Raw genomic sequence first — 19,506 nt, forward strand, 5'->3', positions numbered from 1 at the left:
TTCTCACACAGCTGAGAACAGGACTGGTAAACATCTGTGGGACCCCCTAAGTTAACTCCTGGAACCAGAACACAGGGTGGCAGGACACATCCCGAACCCAAGAACTAATCCCTGGGGCCTCCGACTGGAATGTCCCTAAACCGGGTTATGGTGGCCCGGAGCAAGCGATCTTGAACCGGGTCTCCGGGGTCTGGGGACAGTCACGTGTTCTCGAGGCGCTTCTAAAACCCTGACGGCTCGGGGCCCCTCCTTCTCACGGCCGCCTCCAGGTCCTGCTCCTGCCGCCACCGCCTCCGCCGCGAACAGAAGCGTCCGCGCTCAACCGCGTACCCCGGAGTCCAGGCACCCACGGCGGCTGGGGCATCCCAAGGTACCCACTCCAGGCCTCGCCTGCCTCTACCCGAAGCCCGCGTCCCTGTCCTGGGTCCTGGAGCATCTTGAGGTTTCCAAGAGGGTGGGGTGCGGACCCGGAGGTAGCGCGATTGGGAAACGGGATGGAGGTGGAGAAACCGCAGTTGTCAGGCGGGAAGGGAGAGCGAAGGAACGGTCGCAGCTGAACCTTTTCTTGTTTGGCAGGTTCCTCCTGTGCCAAACTCGGGGTGGAACAGGCTCCTGCCAGACCCTATCCGATTCTCTCGGGAGGGTCCCGAGGATGGGGAGGAGGGCGGGATGAAGCGCTGTCCCCGGCTGGGTGTGTGCCTGGGGTGAAGCCTGGTGGGCGTCTGAGGTGTGGGAACCACAGCCCACGGGGTGCCCAGGCCGGCTGTCAGTCCTAGCCGTGCTCTGATGGTGTTCAAGATGCAGCCTACCAGCTCCTTGGGTGATCCAGATGCCTCCTTGTCCCACAGCTGGCCACACGCTGGGAGACTGCTGAGCACTTAGGTTTGCGAGGTGGCCAGCAGGAAATAGCCATCCACACACCTGAATTCCAGAAAAGGGGATGCTTACTCCTACGTTTACAGACCTGTACTTTAGCGATTCAAAGAACATCTTGTTAGTTGGAACATCTTGTTAGAATTGGTGTGTGTGTGTGTGTGTGTGTGTGTGTGTGTGTGTGTGTGTGTGTCATAATCTGTGACAACAGCCTGAGACTGAACGCATTTCAAATTTCAGATGGCTCAAGGAGAAAGAGACTGTGTTCTTAAGAGTCTAGAATGGGTAGAAGAGTCGTGGGCACCTGCATGTTTGTTAATTGAACAGGGTTGTGTTTATTTGTCCGGGGCCAATTTTTGCAGGTTTTTGCCTTGCAGAACAACACACCACGAGTATACTTGGAGACATGGAATCGTGCCATCTCTGCAAGACCACAGCAAACAGGCAGTTGATAGTTTGTCACTAGAGGAGGACTCCATATATTTAACATTTCTGCATGGTTGATACCTTTTGCAAGAAGAATGATACACATTTTTATTAAGCAGGGAATTATTGTAGCAGAGAGACCTTGATTACATGTATGGATCAGTCTCTAGCCTTTGAGTCACGGTGGTTTCTCCTCTTGCGACTTGTAAGAACTTACTTATTCACTTTCTCAGCACCCTTGACGTTCATTCTGACTTCAGTTGTGTCCCATACAGATCAGTTTAGGAGAAAATTGCAATAAATACTCACAGATATGACTTCTGTAAAGTTGCCACAGTTTAATGAACAGCCTGACCCCTCCTCCATTGTGTTACTCAGGAAACTGAACTTGAGCATTTCCGGATGGAAATTGGGAAGATGAGAAAGAGAACGGGGTAGAAATGAAGAACTCACGTGGGTCTGAATTGCAATAATTCTCTCTGCAATAATATTTCTTTATGCAGTTGTTAAAGCATCCTGTCTTCACAACTTCCAGCGTCATCTAAGATGAATTAAGAGTCTTATGACGTTGCTTTCATCATCTATAAAATATTTATCTGCATAAAGCCATGCTGTAAGCAGTTGATTATTGCACTGACGAAAAGCAGAGAATTGTTACGTAGACTGAGATTTCTGTGACTCATTTGCTTTTTTTTTTTAAAAAAATAAACAAAACAACAACAAAAACAACAGGAGAAAGTACAGGGGTAAGTGTAAGCAAGATCTTTGATTTGTTATTTATCCATTTATTTCGGTTTCAAAGTAGCTCCCTGACTTCACATTTTCACCTCTAAAACGGATGACTTCTAGCCAATGCCTAATGGTTAAACTGTCCTCTAAATATAAGGAGGCAGTTTTAAAGAAACCAATTAATGTGTCCTCCCACACATGTTACGGCCTCTATAATTTAGCTGTGAGAAGTCATTCAAGGAAGTGAAGATTTGCAGAAGGTGCTCCTGCTCAGAGTACCTGCTGTCACATGTGTGGATGTGTCGCTGTAGGACGGTGGATGGTGTGGCCACCTTCTCAGAACAGTGTGCTGACTGTCTCGGGTGTTCAGTCAAGGCTTGCTTAATGGCAAGGAGTAATGTCTTACTCAGACATCCATTAAAGTGGCCTCCATCTTAAAATTATCTTTGGTACCTACTTAAAATAAAAGAATAATTTAGGAAAGAAATATTATTGTCCATTTTCCCCAGTGTCCAGTAAATACTTCAACTGATATTTCTTTGATCTGCCATGAAATGAGTAGTTTTTTGTTTTTTATTTTTTGTTTTTTGGTTTTTTTTTGTTATTTGGTAAATGCACAGAATTTTCACATGTTCAAAGCAAGCATGTTTTAGTAAAACTGTGTAATCTGGTGTCCATCTTCACTTAACTGAAAAGAATTGTAACATTTGGGCAGTTTTAGCTTCTTGGTGGCCATGTGTCTTTATCAATGGAGATACTGCATTTGAGTAGTTGAAGTACTGAACTATAATTATTGTCTATACTAAACTGTAATGATTGTCTATATAGGTATCCCATTTCAGACTATTTAAAACTCCCAATTTCAGTGGGTGTATATATACATACACATGTAGACATGCAAACACATAGGCATGCTGTAGCCTGAGAATCCACAGAGCCATCCATTTTTGTTATTGTAAACCTGGGAACATTAAGCTACCTTTCTAAAATGATTAGTAACAAATATTTACTTAGTATCCAATAGCTGATGAGCTTTATTATACTTCTCACTATTGGTAAAATAATGAATAACTTTCCCATTTCTAATTTAATCTAATCAAGAGACAGGATGTCATGTTTTAGCGATAATATGACTTTTGACCCCAAACTCTGTGCGTGTATAGGCATATGTGAGTATGCACTTGTACTGGATCCTGAACCTTGTGCCTCACACATGCTAGACAGACAAGCCTTCTGCAAAAGGACTGGAGCCTCAGGCCTTCAAAATCATATTTTTTGTTGCAGAAAAAAAACCAGCTACATTTCTTTATTCTCTAAGAAATTGACAGCAATTTTATTCTGAATGTTATACAGCAAGAAAGCACAAAGCTATTGTAGATGTCTGTGTCCCATTTGTTCCTTATCCTTGCTTCTTCGGTCATAGAAGAAAAATCCAATTAGTGACTACTGACCTACCACAAGTTTAAGAGAAAGGGGTTGATTCAAAAAAATGAGTCAAAAGTACAGGCAGGCCGAGAAGTATTGTTACAAACAGCCCGTGCACATCCCAAGTATAAATAGGATCATGAACAAGCCACAAAAGGACCCAGCGGTCGGTCACCAGAACTCAGGAAATGGGGTTGAAGCACCAGTCAAGGCCGCTTTCATTAGAAGCACACTGACTTCCCGACAGCGGTGGCTGGAAGGCTATTGTCTGGTCATATGGTGAGCGGGATGATTCAGGGGACCATGTGAGTCACTGTTGTGCCAGCTAGCCTCTCTCCCTCGAGTCAGAACCCATGGAAACTGGTGGTTAGGGTCTAAGACAAATGCACACAGTCTGGAGCTTTGAGTTTAATTTTCTTTGGAGGGGTGTTGGTTAGTTTCGGAAAGTTGTTCCAGCAGCGTGGGGTCAGTAGTAGTTCACAGGGCATCCAACTTTTCTTAAACAGTAATAGCTATGTGAATATGACCGTGAGTGAAAGCAGTTAGTCTTGGTATAAAATGTTATCTGTGAATAAAAACATCCTAGTTTGGAAATGTATTGAATCAGGGCCCATAGGTCCATCAAAAATTGAAGAGAACGTTGCTTATTGCTACTATTTTAGTAATTTTCATTTACTACTGCAGAAATAAGTAGGTAAATGTATGTTGGTATATAATAAAAGTCTTTCTTAACTATGTGTATGAGTGTATATCTAACATCTATTTCTCTATCTATCAATCGTCTATCAATCACCTATCTATTATCTGCCAATCATCTATCAATGTATCATCTATCATCTATCTATGCATCTGTGTATCTATCTACCTATGTATCTATCTACCTATGTATGTATGTGTGTATGTATGTATGTATGTATGTATGTATCTATCTATCTATCTATCTATCTTTCATTCTATAGCACTATATATTTACCAGAGTTAATCAGTGATTGTATGAGTTTTCACTAGGAAATTGTTGTTTGAAAACAGAAGGTACCCCTGGTTATGTTACCATATCTGTACTCTCAGAACTTCAGAACCTGAAACAGGAAAATGGGATGCTCAAGACTAGCCTGGACAACATAGTGAAAACCTGTCTCAAAAAAGTTCTCAGTTATTTAGAGAGACAGACAGAGAGAGAGAGAGAGAGAGAGAGAGAGAGAGAGAGAGAGAGAGAGAGAGAGAGTTTTTTTTCCTTTTGCTAATGTATTAAAGGTTACTTGTCCCTACACTGAGCAGTATCCAATTCTTTAATCTACGGAGATGAAGGGGCATGTAACACAGTATGACTGGCACTGTTTCACTTGATACAAAAATCATAAGAAGTCTCATTAGTTTCACTTCTGTATTTAAAATTAAAATATTATTCTTCCTGGAAATAAGATGAACTCATGCTATCTTTCTTGAGATGACATTTATGACTAATTTTTAGATTAAAAAGCAAACGGGCAATCTGTTTTCCAACAGCACTGCTGGTCAACCCACGGTTCAAATCCATGAGACTAAGAACTAATCCTGAGTTATTCTGTCAGCTTTTCAAGCCTTTGGTGAAAGAAAGTTGCATACACCTTAGTTTGGGGATAATGCTGTGTGTGTGGGGGGGGATAAATTTGAGCACTGCACAAACTAGACCACATTTTGATTGCTAGATTTTTTTTCTCTGAGTTTTCTTTTTTTATCCAAACATAAGTGTTTGACAGCCAGTGATAAAGCCACTGTGCCATGTGATGTGGTAGGGACCACGAAGAGTAAGGAGCAGCTTGTATTTACCATGGCTTGGAAGCAAAATGCATGACAATGGCTACGTGAAGCAGACTGCAACACCAGTGTCTGAGAGATGGAATCTCACTGTCATGGGAATTCTAAGGAGATCACATCCAACTTAACAGAAAGGAGACACTTTAGGAAAGGTGACCTAAAAATATTCTTATTAGCGTATGGTAACTAATTATAACAAGGAGATTAATCATCACATTTTCACACAGCTACATAATACATTTTGATCATGTTAGTCCCAACACCTTCTCTCTCCCCTCTTCCTTTTCCTCAGCTACCTCCATTCCAGTTTCCTGTGGGGTGTGTGTGTGTGTGTGTGTGTGTGTGTGTGTGCTCATGCACGTGGATATATATGTATCCCAGTGAATTTTCTAAGGCACGAGAGGAGATTTACTTACAGGAGAAGAGACACTTTCCAACGGCTGCCCCTCTCCCATCAATCATTAACTTGGAAATCCCAAGGAAGGGTTGGGGTTCCAGAAACCTCTCTTTCTTCTTCAGCAGGGTATGGTCAGGCCCATTCTTGGACAGAAAGTCATTGCTTGAACAGTAATCATAATTGCTAAAAGCTCAAGACAGCAACGACCATGCCATGCTCTGACATCAATCAACACTCCATACCACTCCCCCACTTAATCTTTCTGCCCCTTCTTCTACAATATTCCTTGACACTTAGAGACAGTAACATAGATGCAAACTTTTGGTTTGATCTTGATAGATAGAAAACAGTTTTGAAAGGTAGGATTATAGGCTAATATCGTACTTTCAACATCTTGACCAGAGAATAATAGTATTAGGCTACTATACATTACGTATCTTGAAACTTTTCTCTGCATTTTTCTTTTTTTGTTTCTTCCTGTTATTTCTAAAATAAATTTGAAAAACAAACTCTGTGACTTGAGCAGAAGACAACAGTGTGTAAAACTGGTGATAGATTGAAGTTTTCTGTAATTATTAATGCTGAATTTGTGCCAAATTTAGAACCAAATAAAGGGTCCTTTATGGTCTTGGAGTTCTGTGAAGGAATGGGGGCAAGCTATAGAATTTAGCTTTGTTCTGAAGACTTAAAATTAGAGTCGTATGTGATTTTACTTCAAGCTGCTAATGGACATGGTCTTATTCCAAGCAGGACTGCAGTATGGATTTTGAACTCGAAGAGCATCTTAACAAGACCATTGTCACGGAGAACAATACTGCGGCTGCTCAGAAAGCTGCCTCTCAGGTCTGGGATGACTACAGAGGTACAGAGAACAATACTGCGGCTGCCCGGAATGCTGCCTTTCCTGTCTGGGATGACTACAGGGGCAGCGTAGATGATTTACAATACTTTCTGATTGGTCTCTATACATTTGTAAGTCTTCTTGGCTTTATGGGAAACCTACTTATTTTAATGGCCGTTATGAAAAAGCGCAATCAGAAGACTACAGTGAACTTTCTCATAGGCAACCTGGCCTTCTCCGATATCCTGGTAGTGCTGTTCTGCTCCCCTTTCACACTGACCTCTGTCTTGTTGGATCAGTGGATGTTCGGCAAAGCCATGTGCCACATTATGCCTTTCCTTCAGTGTGTCTCAGTCCTCGTTTCAACTCTGATTTTAATATCCATTGCCATTGTTAGGTATCATATGATAAAGCATCCCATATCTAACAATTTAACAGCAAATCATGGCTACTTCCTGATAGCTACTGTCTGGACCCTGGGCTTTGCTATCTGTTCTCCCCTCCCCGTGTTTCACAGCCTTGTGGAACTTAAGGAAACCTTTGGCTCGGCGTTGCTGAGCAGCAAGTATTTGTGTGTTGAGTCATGGCCTTCTGATTCGTACAGAATTGCTTTCACGATCTCTTTATTGTTAGTCCAGTATATTCTGCCTTTAGTCTGTTTAACGGTAAGTCACACTAGTGTCTGCAGGAGTATAAGCTGTGGATTGTCTCACAAAGAAAACAGACTGGAAGAAAATGAGATGATCAACTTAACTCTTCATCCTTCCAAAAAAAGTGGGAACCAGGCCAAACCCCCCAGCAGTCAGAAGTGGAATTACTCATTCATCAGAAAGCACCGAAGAAGGTACAGCAAGAAGACAGCATGTGTCTTACCCGCTCCAGCAGGACCTTCCCTGGAGCACCACCCAACACTTCCGGAAAACCTGGGCTCAGTCAGGAGTCAGCTCTCTTCATCCAGTAAGGTCATCCCAGGGGTCCCAACCTGCTTCGAGGTGAAACCCGAAGAAAACTCAGATGCTCGCGAGATGAGAGTCAAGCGCTCCATCACGAGAATAAAAAAGAGATCTCGAAGTGTTTTCTACAGACTGACCGTACTGATACTAGTGTTTGCTGTTAGTTGGATGCCACTCCACCTTTTCCACGTGGTGACTGACTTCAATGATAACCTCATCTCCAACAGACATTTCAAATTGGTATACTGCATTTGTCACTTGTTAGGCATGATGTCCTGCTGTCTTAATCCCATCCTATACGGATTTCTGAATAATGGGATCAAAGCAGACTTGAGAGCCCTTATACACTGCCTACACATGTCCTGATTCCTTGTTTACTAAGGGAAGGAGAAATATTAAGATTGTCTAAAATACATCTGTACTAATGATGTATGTGTTCATTTAATTTACATGAAAGTGTTCTGGATCTTAATGCCAGTCCATAACGTATGTAAGATAATTTTAATGTTATAATATGGTTAATTCAGTTAGTTGTACAGAGTCAATGTCAACCTAATCTGTAATGTCATGTTCTAAAGTAGTTACATTACCTTCATGTCATTGGTGATAAATGGGTAGTACTTTTTGTTTAATGCAAAAGCTATGGCTAACTAAATTGATATTTTGTACAAAAATGTAAGGAGCCAAATAATTCTTACAAGAAAGAATATTTAATATAGATTTAAGGACTTTCTATTATCTAGATAGCCTCATTTCTATTTCACAGGCTTCTTAGTAATTTTTGTAAAAGTACAAAAATATTTAATATGCCCCCAAATTCTAAACTCTGTTGTAGATGTATGCTTAAATCATGATTATAAATTTACAGGACAATGATTCTCTCCTGTTATTGAAGATTGGTGAAATTATCAGTCTAACCTGGCACTATTAATAATTAATTATCAAATACAAATAGGTTTTAAATCTTGTTTAGATTTATATCACATTAAAAACCATCAACTAAAGGTTGCTTTCATATACACTTTTTATGTTCTAAAATGTGAAGTCTCAAAGGTATCTGTATTTACAATTATTAAATAACTTCTAAGACTATTCTAAAAGTCCACAAAGAGTATGATAAGCTAACTGTTTGTTAATATAAAATAAAAGTAAATAACAGATTTCATGTTATTTCTACATCGTGTGAGTGTTAAGTATCATGCTGTCTCACTTAAATGAAGGTAATCTCACTTGTTGACTTTTTTTCATTTGAGATCATTTGATGATGCTGTAGTTATTTGTTTGGTTGGTTTTGTTTGCAGAACTGGGTATGGAATGGAAGGCCTTCTGCATGCTAGCAAGTGCTTTGCCTCTAACCCCTAGCCAGGGCTAAATCCCTATAAAAATAATGGATTATTTGCACTTGTAAGTCAGATGCATAAATAGTATTGATGTCTTCAGTACTTATTATCGATTTAAGAATTCCCCTTTATTGATTCCTGTTAACCACAAAAGAAAACAATAAAAACAAACAACCACCTACAAAAAGGCTCTTTAGGTTTGCAAGTAACAGGTAATTCTTGTGTTTATTCAATTAAAAGTCCCTAAATTTTCTGTCTGCACGGTTCCTCAATCCTCGAAGAGGTCTGTGCACAGAAGAAACTTCTCTGCTTTGCTATGGTACGGAAAATGGTGCCAGGTCCCCAGGTGGTCTCTGATGGCCCCTGCTGGGCTGCAGCAGAAGTGTCTGTGCCACGCCAGCCTTTTTTCTGCTGTGTAATGTATGGTCCCTTAGTGAGATTGGAGCCTAATCCTCAGCCCCATAAGCCACCTGTGCAACCAAAGGATAACATTAGTCTTAAGTCTCAGCCACACTTAACCACACCACTCCAAGCTTAGGCTGTCAATCTTCTTTTAGAATCTTTCTCTGCAGCTGGGGACCTCACCCTTTGTCAAGTCTGGGAACTGTTAGAACACTTTACGTTCATCCTTGAGATTCGTGAGAACTAATGACATTCTCACATGGGTCTCAAAGAACTGACATCGGCAGCATGGCTTCCTCAAGCCTAATGTCTGCCCTACCGCCCTTCAGTATCTAGCTCATGTCTGCACGTCAGCATGCTGCTCTCCTCATCTCTCCTTCCAAAGAAGAACACAACCACATGCCATCTTAGTTTTCCGGTAAACTATCTGGGGTCACCTTAATGTCTTTCCCTGTGTGTTTGCACCACTACCAAAAAAGGGAAGAAACCTAAGTTGGGTTGACTTCCTCCCCCTCCTCTTTTTTTAACACTAAGGTTTCTGCTTATTTTTTTCCTGATCAGATCTCTCTGACTATATCTTCCTCCTTCTCTGTGCTTTATGTGGCTTGTACTAAAGTTGTGTTTAGAACCACACGGTTTGTCTTCAGAAGCCTGGCTTTCATTGTAAAAAACCATCTTGCAGTGTTTGGATCAACTGAGGTCTCACTGTGGACAGTGAAGAGTCTTAGTAAGAGAATGGGCTCTCATTTAAAGCACTAAATGTTCTCACTTTCTCCAGGGTAACCAAGTTCAAGGTTTGCTGTTAGGTGAAATGGAAAACAATATCAGCAAGGCCAAAGATAAATCCATGGGGACACATTCCATTCCCTTAGAGAACCTATAAGCAGAAAATGTACAGTAACCACTAAGCTTCTCCGAATTTATAGTGGTTGATTGATGAACTTGTTAACCTAAGTAAACTAATTTGAGGCTGGTAAACTATTGAACCCAAAGGAAGTGATTTATCTTCCCTAGCTAGGACTAAATGTTCTTAATAATTGAAAGTTAAGGAGTTTCAGTGGATTGTTGGCTAGAAGCCACTGAAGCTCGGTCTCATGGTTTCAGAGCATTATCACGAGTGATAATTTCTTCCGTGAAGCCCCACTTAGTGCGCTCAGCAATCTTCCTTCAATCATCTCTCCATTGCTCAAGGGCTGATTACATTACTGTGTTTCGATTCTCCACGGAATCTGGCATCATTGCTAGTTCAATAACATCCTCCTAAAACCAGAAATGGGGAAGGAGATGGAGTTGAAATTATGAAAGGGTCAACCTCATTACTTCTTAACAATTACTCAAAAATATTTAATCCAGGAAGCAGGTTCAATTGAGTTTTTGTGATTATTTCGATTAACCCTGCTGTCTGGTACCCATTACAGCGCGTAACAAAATGCTGTGTGGCAGAAGATAAAAGCTGAAGGGTGGGCAAAGAGCGATGGGAATGAACGAGGCGTGAGGCGCTCCAGGTTAAGATTGTTCTAGCTAAGTGCATGACTGCTAAATACCTGCAGCCGTAGCCTCAGTGTAGCCTCTTTAACTCATGGGGGAATTTTATGGCCACTGTTTTAAACTGTGGTTTATTAAGAGGTTGTGGAGACTCTTCGGTATTTCTGGCAGCGGGTCAGTTACTCACACAAGGGAGTTTGGCTTCCTTGGTTCGACTCTCTGACTTTCATGTGATCCCTCGCCACATGACACCTTCCATCACATGGAGTGGCAGCGTGAACACTCGTGCCAGATGCCAGCACTTGGCACTGCCCTTCTAGCCTGCACAACTGTGAGCAGTGTGTTTCTTCACAGTTGTCCCTGTTTGGAATGACGGAAGCCAGACTGAAACATAAAGGGTTGACAGGCCTCCCCTGAGTGCTTGGGATGTGTAACTGTGTAATCAAATTATCATTATTTAGTGGGTCCTTGAACAATGGAGATATGACTGAACAGAAGCTGTTTAACTCACAAAGTGGGTCTCCACAGAAGTACTTAGAGCTCATAATATTTTTCTTAAACCATTAATCTCCATCTTATTGACTGCTCCCAGGAAGAACAAGAAGAGACCTAGAGAACTCCTGCTCATTTGGCATTTTCCTTCTGAGAAAGAGAAAATCAATGACAAGAAGTATTAAAAAAGAGATGTCTTGATGGAAGAAGCCATTACGGGGCTAACAAGAAATCTGACATTAGGGGAATTCCCAGGAATCCACAAGGATGACCCCAGCTAGGACCCTAAGCAATAGCAGAGAGGGTGCCCGATCTGGCCTTGCCCTGAAGTCAGATTGACAACTATCTTAAATATCATCATAGAACCTTCACCCATCAACTGATGGAAATGGGCAAAGACCCTCAGCGGAGCACTGGGCTGAGCTCCCAAAGTCAAGTCAAAGAATGGGAGGAGTGAGAATATGAGCAAAGAGGTCAAGATCATGTTGGGGACACCCACTGACTGAAACAGCTTACCTGAGCTAATGGGCGCTCACCAACTCTAGCCAGACAGGGAAGGAACCAGCATAGGACCAAACTAGGCCCTCAGTGATGGTTGTATGTCTGGAGCAAAAAATAAACAATTACCTCATTTGCATACACATATTCAAGCACAGTGCTGACTATTATGAAATTATGCACTACCTTGGGCCAATATTTTCTTAGGTAGTTATGGAAGTTTTAAAAAACACAAATAGGTTCTATTTAAGTGTTTATTAAAATGATCTTTATTATTTTTATCTCTTCTTTAAACAGAGCAGTTTTGTGAGTGCACACAGGCACATTTTGCCAAAGATCATTTATCGTTAACACAATCCCAAAACTGTGTCAGCAAGTCAGCAGGGCTGTTAGTAAAGCCTTTAGCAGGACACCGCAACCCACAGCGATACTTCGGACCATTGTGCATGGTAACAATGTGAGCCACTTTACGTCTCTAAGGCTGCAGAGATCGGTCATTAGTTAAGAAATCATGCTGCTCTTCCAGGGGTTCCGATTTCGGTACCTAGCACCCAGGTCAGGCAGCTTAGCTGTAACTCAGTGCCAGGAAGGCAATGCATCACTCTCTTTTGGTTTCCAGAAACACACACACACACACACACACACACACACACACAAACCTAAATAAAAATATATCTTTAAAAAGGCATTGATTAAATCACAAATTAATGAGGAATGTAAGTATGGAAGATGATAACTGTAAAACTGGCTTATCCAACAACTTTAATGAGGTGAATTATTTAATTAAATCTTTGTATAACATATTAAGATAGCTCTCTGTGTAAATACAATACTGTGTTTAAGGTTTATTTTTCTATTTACTTCTTTCTATGTGTGTGGGCATGGATATGCACCAGCGCGTAGGGGAGGTCAGAGGACAGCTTCTGGTGTTCATGCTTTCCGCCCACAACGTGGATCCTGGAGTGTGAGTGCAAACCACAGGCTTGGGGGCGAGCACCTCTACCTGCTGGGCTATCTGACCCCTTCCTAAGAAAATATTGTTAAATATAGTAAGTAACTGGGGAGAGATGTTCTGTGAATGAACGCCTGAAGATCCGAGGTATTTAGCTATTTAGAACTAAAACACAAAAACGCATCTTAAGATCTGTAATTATGTATGGGACTTAAAAGCTTCAAAAGTTAGCTTGTGAGGAAGGTTTTTAGAAATATTTTAGCACATTATTTACTTCATAAATCCTTTCTAACCTCTAAATCTTCGGGTTAAAGCACATCTACTATCAAAGAGTATTTTATTTGTAAACCTGTAACAACATTTCAACTTATATGAGGAAAATTCAATATCATGTGTAAATCTAAAAGCCATCAAAGTCCATTCAGAGTGGTAGTGCGTGTTGGTACAGTGTACCACTTGAATTACACTTCCGTTGCCGTGACCAAACCATGACGAAGGAACTTACTAGGATACGTGGCTCCAGAGAAGAGTCTGCTATGGTGGGGGAGGCATGGCAGCCGGCAACCCAAGCAGGAAGCCGCGAGAGCACACTAACTGCAGCTGGGATGTGAGAGTCACCTGGAAGGGAGAGGGGCTACAGACTCCCAAAGCCCACCTCCACCGGCCTCTTCCTCCACCAACGCCGCACCTCCTCTTAGTCTCCCAGAACGGTGCCCTCAGCAGGACACCAAGTGCTCAAATGCCTCTGGGGGCAATTCTCATTCATAAGGGGGCAATATTCCTCCTGAGATGAAGGGAATATTGCTCAAAGTCACTTCTAATATAATATCCATCCTTCTCAAATGAATACTTTAGCGTCGTAAGCTCCACCTTGAATAGTTTCAGTAGACACCGCCGTTGTGCACATCTACATGGCCCTGGATGAAGAGTTCCTTTGGCAATTCAGGGGACAGAAGCAAAGCCGACCAAGGCCTTCACCATCCCACCCGGTTTCGACCCACTTGCTCTCAGTGTCTGCTCAGGACTGTTGGCTTGGCCTTTCCACATTCGATGCTAACCATCTGAAATCCTCTTTCTCAATTATCTGCCTTTGTTTCTTATACTACATTTTTTTTCCATTTTTCATATCACTTTTTAAAAATTTCTTTTTACATCCAGAATAAAACTGGGACAAACGACTCCTGCCTTCCTTTTGAAGATTCTTAAGTAGAAGAATGGGTTTGATCAAAAGAGACTTGATTTTTTTCCACCGACCATAACGGAAAGATGTAGTTCTGTTTAAGCCTGTTCTCTAGTTGAAGCACTGGCTTCTTCAGATCACGGCGTTGTCCTGGAAGGACAGAGCAGCAAAGCTCTGAATTCACATTCGTCTTCCAATTCCCATGTCCCATATTGTCTACTTTTTCCTGTCTTTATTACACACACACTCACACACGCTCTCACACTCACACACGCTCTCACACACACACACGCTCACACACACACACCAAACAAAATAACTTTTTTTTTTTGCTTTTTATATTCAATAGGATAGATCATTCTGGATACTAATATGTAGTCATTTTCCACTCTATTTCTAGATATTTTAAAGGCTGTAGCAATTTATTACTTAGTTGAAAGAAGTAGCGGAGCATTGGAGGTATACTAGAGTCATGAGACATAGCACAGGGTTGTAGCTAAGTAATTTTGCTTCTTGGAGAAAGTTTACTACTTGCCGTTCTGTGTTTGGGTTTTGTTTTGATTTTTGATAGGATTTATTTGTGTGGCCTTGGCTGATCTGGAACTTACTTTATAGACAGGCTGCCCTTAAAAATCATAGAGATCCACCTGCCTCTGTTGGGATTAAAGGTTTGTGCCACCATTGCCCCCCTCTTAGGTTCTTAATTACATGGGTATTACTAAGCTGAGCAATCAGACAAAACAACAATAGAATGAAAAAACATGACATGCCCACCCCACCCACCCCGCCCCCCCTCAACTCACAGAAATGAAAACTTTAGGGTGATCAGTGTTAGAAGCTGAGATTTTCACTTTGTAATGTTCAGGTTACTACAGAAAGCTGTGGAGTGCCTCTGAAGAAGAATTCCTATCATTTTCAGCAAGTTCATCTTACTCTTAACTCAGCCAGCTGCAGTCATTTTGATAATAGCTCTTTTGAGACATAAGTAACGTAGCATGAGATTCATCCTTTTAAGAGTATAATATAGGGGGTTTAGTGTGGTTATGAAACTGTAAACCTAGCATCTCTCCAACGCTAGAACATTTAGTTAACTCCAAAGCCCCGGAATTCATTAGGTCTCATTGGGTCTTTCACGTAAATGCGGTCCTTTGTGACTGGCTCCGGAGGGTGCGGCGTGTTCTCTGCTCATCAGTGCAGCAGCCCCTGTCTTTTTCTCACTATCAATCTTATCAGCAGCACCTATTGACATCAGCTAGACTGCAGCATGATGCGGCTTCACTTGCAATTTTGATTTGCACTCGCTGCTGCCAAGGGTGTTGAGCATTTTGCACACAGTCATTGAATGCCTGTGTATTTTGTCAACACTATTCTAATTGTCAGTCAGCTTTTAGCTGTGCTGTATTTCCTTCTGTCATTGGGTTGGGAGGCTTCTTTATATTCATGGGGTCATTGGAGATGACTCAGTAGGAAAAGAATATTTTCCATAGCAGAATGCGGATCCCAGCCTGGGTCCCCAGCACACACACATAAAAAGCATGGTGGTACGTACTTGTCATCCTAGTGCTGGGAGGCTGAGACAGGTACATTCCTAGAGCTGGCCAGCTAGCTGTGCAGAACTGATGAGCTCCAGGGACAGGAAGAGAACCTATCTCAAAATTTAAGGTGGGCATATCCACATGAGTTACTGAGAATCAGTGTTGACTGAGTGCTCAGCCTGAAACAAGGCATTTACACCACCCACTAGACTAGATAGACCAGACTAGAACCTGTAAAACAAAATAAATTGTTTTTTTACCCAATCACTTTCATCATGGTGTTTATGAGAGCAAATGAAAACAAATTAGAGCAAATACAGTATAATACAGTATAGTATTAATTCCTGACTGAAACTGACTCAGGCTGAATAGTCACACAGGTGTGCATTTAAACCTTAGCTGCACCACTTGAAAGTATATTCCTACACAAGATGCATCCGTCCCCACCAACAACTCACTTAACACTCAAGAAAAGAAGTTCTTAGTTCCTAAAGTGAAAAAAGAAATCATACCAACCTTGTAAGTTAAAATTAAAACTAAGAGGTACCGTGTATATAAGGACTTTCGCAGTTCTTGCAGGAGAAGCTGGCACCTTGTGATGATAATTCCCGCATTATCACTGCTGCTGAGCACTGTGGGGATTAATCAAGAGCACAAGACTTTCTAGGGCACCTACCTAGGAAGTAATACAGAGTTATTCCTGTCATCACATGCCAGTCATCACCATAATCCCTCCTAGAGGCCAGCTCAGTGGCTCCAAACTTTCCAAAATCAGAATTGGACAGATGATAACACAGAGAGGGAGAATGTGTTCAACACTAAAGAATTCTTGGAAATGTTTGGTGTGTACACTCATCGGGCTCACTCTCCACTGATGATGTCTCAATTTTCTTTTTCTGCTTTAAAGTTCAGAAATATAGAGCTTCTGTTTGCTATCTAAAAACAATAGTGTTTTGGAGTTTCTTAAAACAAACAAACAAAACAGCAAGCACACACAGAAAAGCCCTGCTAGAACCAGGCTAGGAGATATCCCTGAACCCAACAATGCAGAATATTGTCATTCAGTCATGCTAGTTCCCACACTTGTTTCTCTTCAGAATCTTCACCCTGCTGGTGATCGTATCATCACGAGTCTAGCCAGCCTCTCTGCTTCTCCTTTCCCTGGTGTGAGACCTCTGTTTCCTGAGCAGAGGTACACATACATCAATGACTTTTACCCACTAGGACCCTTGAGTTATTCTCCTTAGAAACAGCTAGCTTTAGTATCTGAGTGAAGCACAAAGACTTCCTTTTCTTTCACGCTGTGAAGCTAAATGTAGTCCTCATTACCAGGAAGTTAGAAAAGGACTTATTCTTAACAATGACTAAAAGTGAGCTGGCCCTTCGGAGAAATAGCACGTCCTAAAGAACACAGATATGAACTGGAAAGCAGAAGATGTTGCTTGTTTCTCTGGAATTACCTAACCATTCAAATAGCCTGATTTAAACCCGCTACATAGTGACAAATCGTGTCATTTTATTACTAGTGGGCAAGAACAATCAGAAATACGAAGAATCAGATAAAGACTAAGATAAACGAGGTATTGTAACTGGCTGCTTCAGTTAATTGTTGCAACAATATAATGGAGTCTTGTTCTGAGTTCAGAGGTGGGGATGCTAAGGCTAATAAGACTAAATTATTTACAGAGGTTAACATCTGGAGAGTGGCAGAGTTAGCATTCGAGGGTCAATATGGAATTTCAAAGTCACAGTTGTCTTAGTTTCATCATAGGCATTTTAAATTTTGCTTCATCCTTTTTAAGAACCTATTATCTCTTTATTCTAAATAGAATATGTGACTTTAATATGCTCCTGCCTCTAACTCAGGTTTAACGAAATTCTCTAAGGACAACAGGAACTTAGCAAATGCTAAAAAACCTCCTCACTTAACTCAACTGCAACCCTAATGCCCAGGCCACACTTCTTTGAGAAGAACAACTTGAAACACCCCAGATCAAAGGGATCCCCATTCATGCTCCATTTCTTTTATAAGAAAGTGTTCTTTCAACAAAGAAATCTAAAATGACTTAAAGACACTGAAGAAAATGCTCAGCATCCTTAGCCACCAGAAAAATGCAAATTACAGGAATCCTGTCCCAGCACTCCACAGTCCAAATGAGGAACAGAAGGATGAAGAAAATAAAAAAAGTAATCAGGACTGCGAGGGATGCGAGCACCCACTGATACAAGGGGACTGATCTAATGAGAGTTCACCAAGGCCTGTTGGACTGGGACTGAACGAGGACGTGATCCAACCAGATTCTCTGAATGTGGCTGGCCCGGAGCCTTTTTGAAAAGCCATTGACAATGACACTGGGACTTGCTTCCTCTGCATATACTGGATTTTGGTGCTCCAGTCTGTTTGGACTCTCATCTTCCCTGGACCTGGAGGGAGGGGGGAGGAACTTGAACTTCCCACAGAGCAGGAAACCCTGACTGCTCTAGGGGATGGAGAGGGAGGAGGAGAGGGAGTGGGGGGAGTGGGAGGGTGTTGGGAGGAGGGGCTGAAATGGAAACTTTTATAATTTAATAAAAAAAAAAATAAAAAAATGCAAATTACAATAACTCTGAGATTCCATCTTACATCTGCAAGAATGGCCAAGATCAAAAACACAGATGACAACTTATGCTGGAGAGGATGTGGGGTAAAGGGAACACTCCTGCATTGCTGGTAGGAGTGCAAACTGGTACAGCTGCTTTGGATATCAGTGTGGCGAGTTCTCAGAAAATTAGGAAACAACCTACTTCAAGACCCAGCAATACCACTTTTGGGTATATATCCAAAGGATGCTCAATGTGATGATATAAGTCACAAAACAATCCCACACCAGTTCAGAATTATGAATAATAAAAGGGTTATTTATTTAAGGGGAAAACTTACAGATTACAGTCCTAGATAACAATCCTCTGCACAAACAGGAAGAGAGTCTTGCAGTCAGAAGCAGGGGCCAGAAGCAAGAGAGTGGGCACACATTTATAGCTGCTTTTACAGTTTATGAGACCACGCCCAAGAGGGATGGTATCTTAAAGGCTATTGGCTGAAGAAGCAGAATGTGCTCCCACAGTATTTCCCCTTTTGTTTAAATAAGAGAGTTTCAAACCCAATACAAAATTATATACACTAGGAACAGATATCAAGTATATAATTAGAATTATAACCAACAAAAACAATATTAAGGAAGGAACATGTGGTAAATGTTTTAATAAACATTCTACCCTATGGAGTCTAAGTCTTGTATAGGAAATGGCTTGGCTAGATCATAAGAGAACAGTAACTACGACTATCTAATCTTCAGCCCCATCGAAGGCCTGAGAAGGGAGATAATATTACTTGAGCAGGCAGGAAGTAAAATCAAGTAGCTTCCAAAGCGAGCAATATATATGACAGAGACAATTAGCTACCTGAGATTCTTCTTTTGTTTTCACAGAAGATGAGAACCCGTGGATTGCTTCAAGACCAATGTGGTTTCATGAAACAAGATCCCCTGAAAGGTTTCTGTGAACTCCCCTACCCCCCCAAAAAAAAACTTCATCCAATAAACAGCAAAAAGAAGTTTTGACAAAACTAAGCCCATATTCCCAAATATTGTTTGTAAATGCTTCTTTACATTTAAAGGGGGGTATGGCATAGAGACGGATACTTTGCATTGGTATGAATCTTGGTTTATTGATACAAATTTAAGCTCAATTTTGTTATATGTACTTCTAATTTTAATTATGGTATTGTGTTTGTGTAGCTCATTTAAAAATGTAATGTATAATTAAGAAATATAGGTTAATGAATAATCATCTATTATTGTCAAGCTTGTAGTGATGTTAGTTGGAGTTTTCCGGATGTATATTTCAGTTAGATAGGTATTCCTCAAATATTTCAGAGACCTTCAGGATATGGCATTTAAAATGTTTTTTTTTTGCATTTAAAATGTTTAAAGCCTTAAGACTTTTCATGACAGTGAGACACATCTGCTACTGGCAGCACCAAGCTACTTCAAGAGGAAGATGGGCATCGAAGAGACTCCTTTTGGAGTTGGTTAGCCATTTGGGCAAGAAAATGCTCTTGCCTGGACTGTTTAACTGGACATGCAGAACCTGCAGAGAAATGACTGCTAAACTTGCCTTAAGGTGAGATGGTCCTCTGGGGT

The 19,506-nt window shown here is 41.3% G+C and overlaps 1 protein-coding gene across 1 annotated transcript; it reads left to right on the plus strand.

Annotated features, from left to right (window-relative positions):
• The first annotated feature begins 223 nt into the window (after positions 1-223).
• On the plus strand, positions 224-8,606 carry Npy5r (neuropeptide Y receptor Y5). Its single transcript, XM_048442746.3, has 2 exons — positions 224-370; positions 6,398-8,606. Exon 2 carries the CDS (start codon positions 6,407-6,409, stop codon positions 7,805-7,807), a length of 1,401 nt encoding a protein of 466 aa, XP_048298703.1. The 5' UTR covers positions 224-370; positions 6,398-6,406; the 3' UTR covers positions 7,808-8,606.
• Positions 8,607-19,506: the final 10,900 nt, after the last annotated feature.

Source organism: Myodes glareolus, chromosome 23, assembly GCF_982192425.1.
Source record: "Myodes glareolus chromosome 23, mMyoGla1.1, whole genome shotgun sequence".
Taxonomy (NCBI): Eukaryota; Metazoa; Chordata; class Mammalia; order Rodentia; family Cricetidae; genus Myodes; species Myodes glareolus.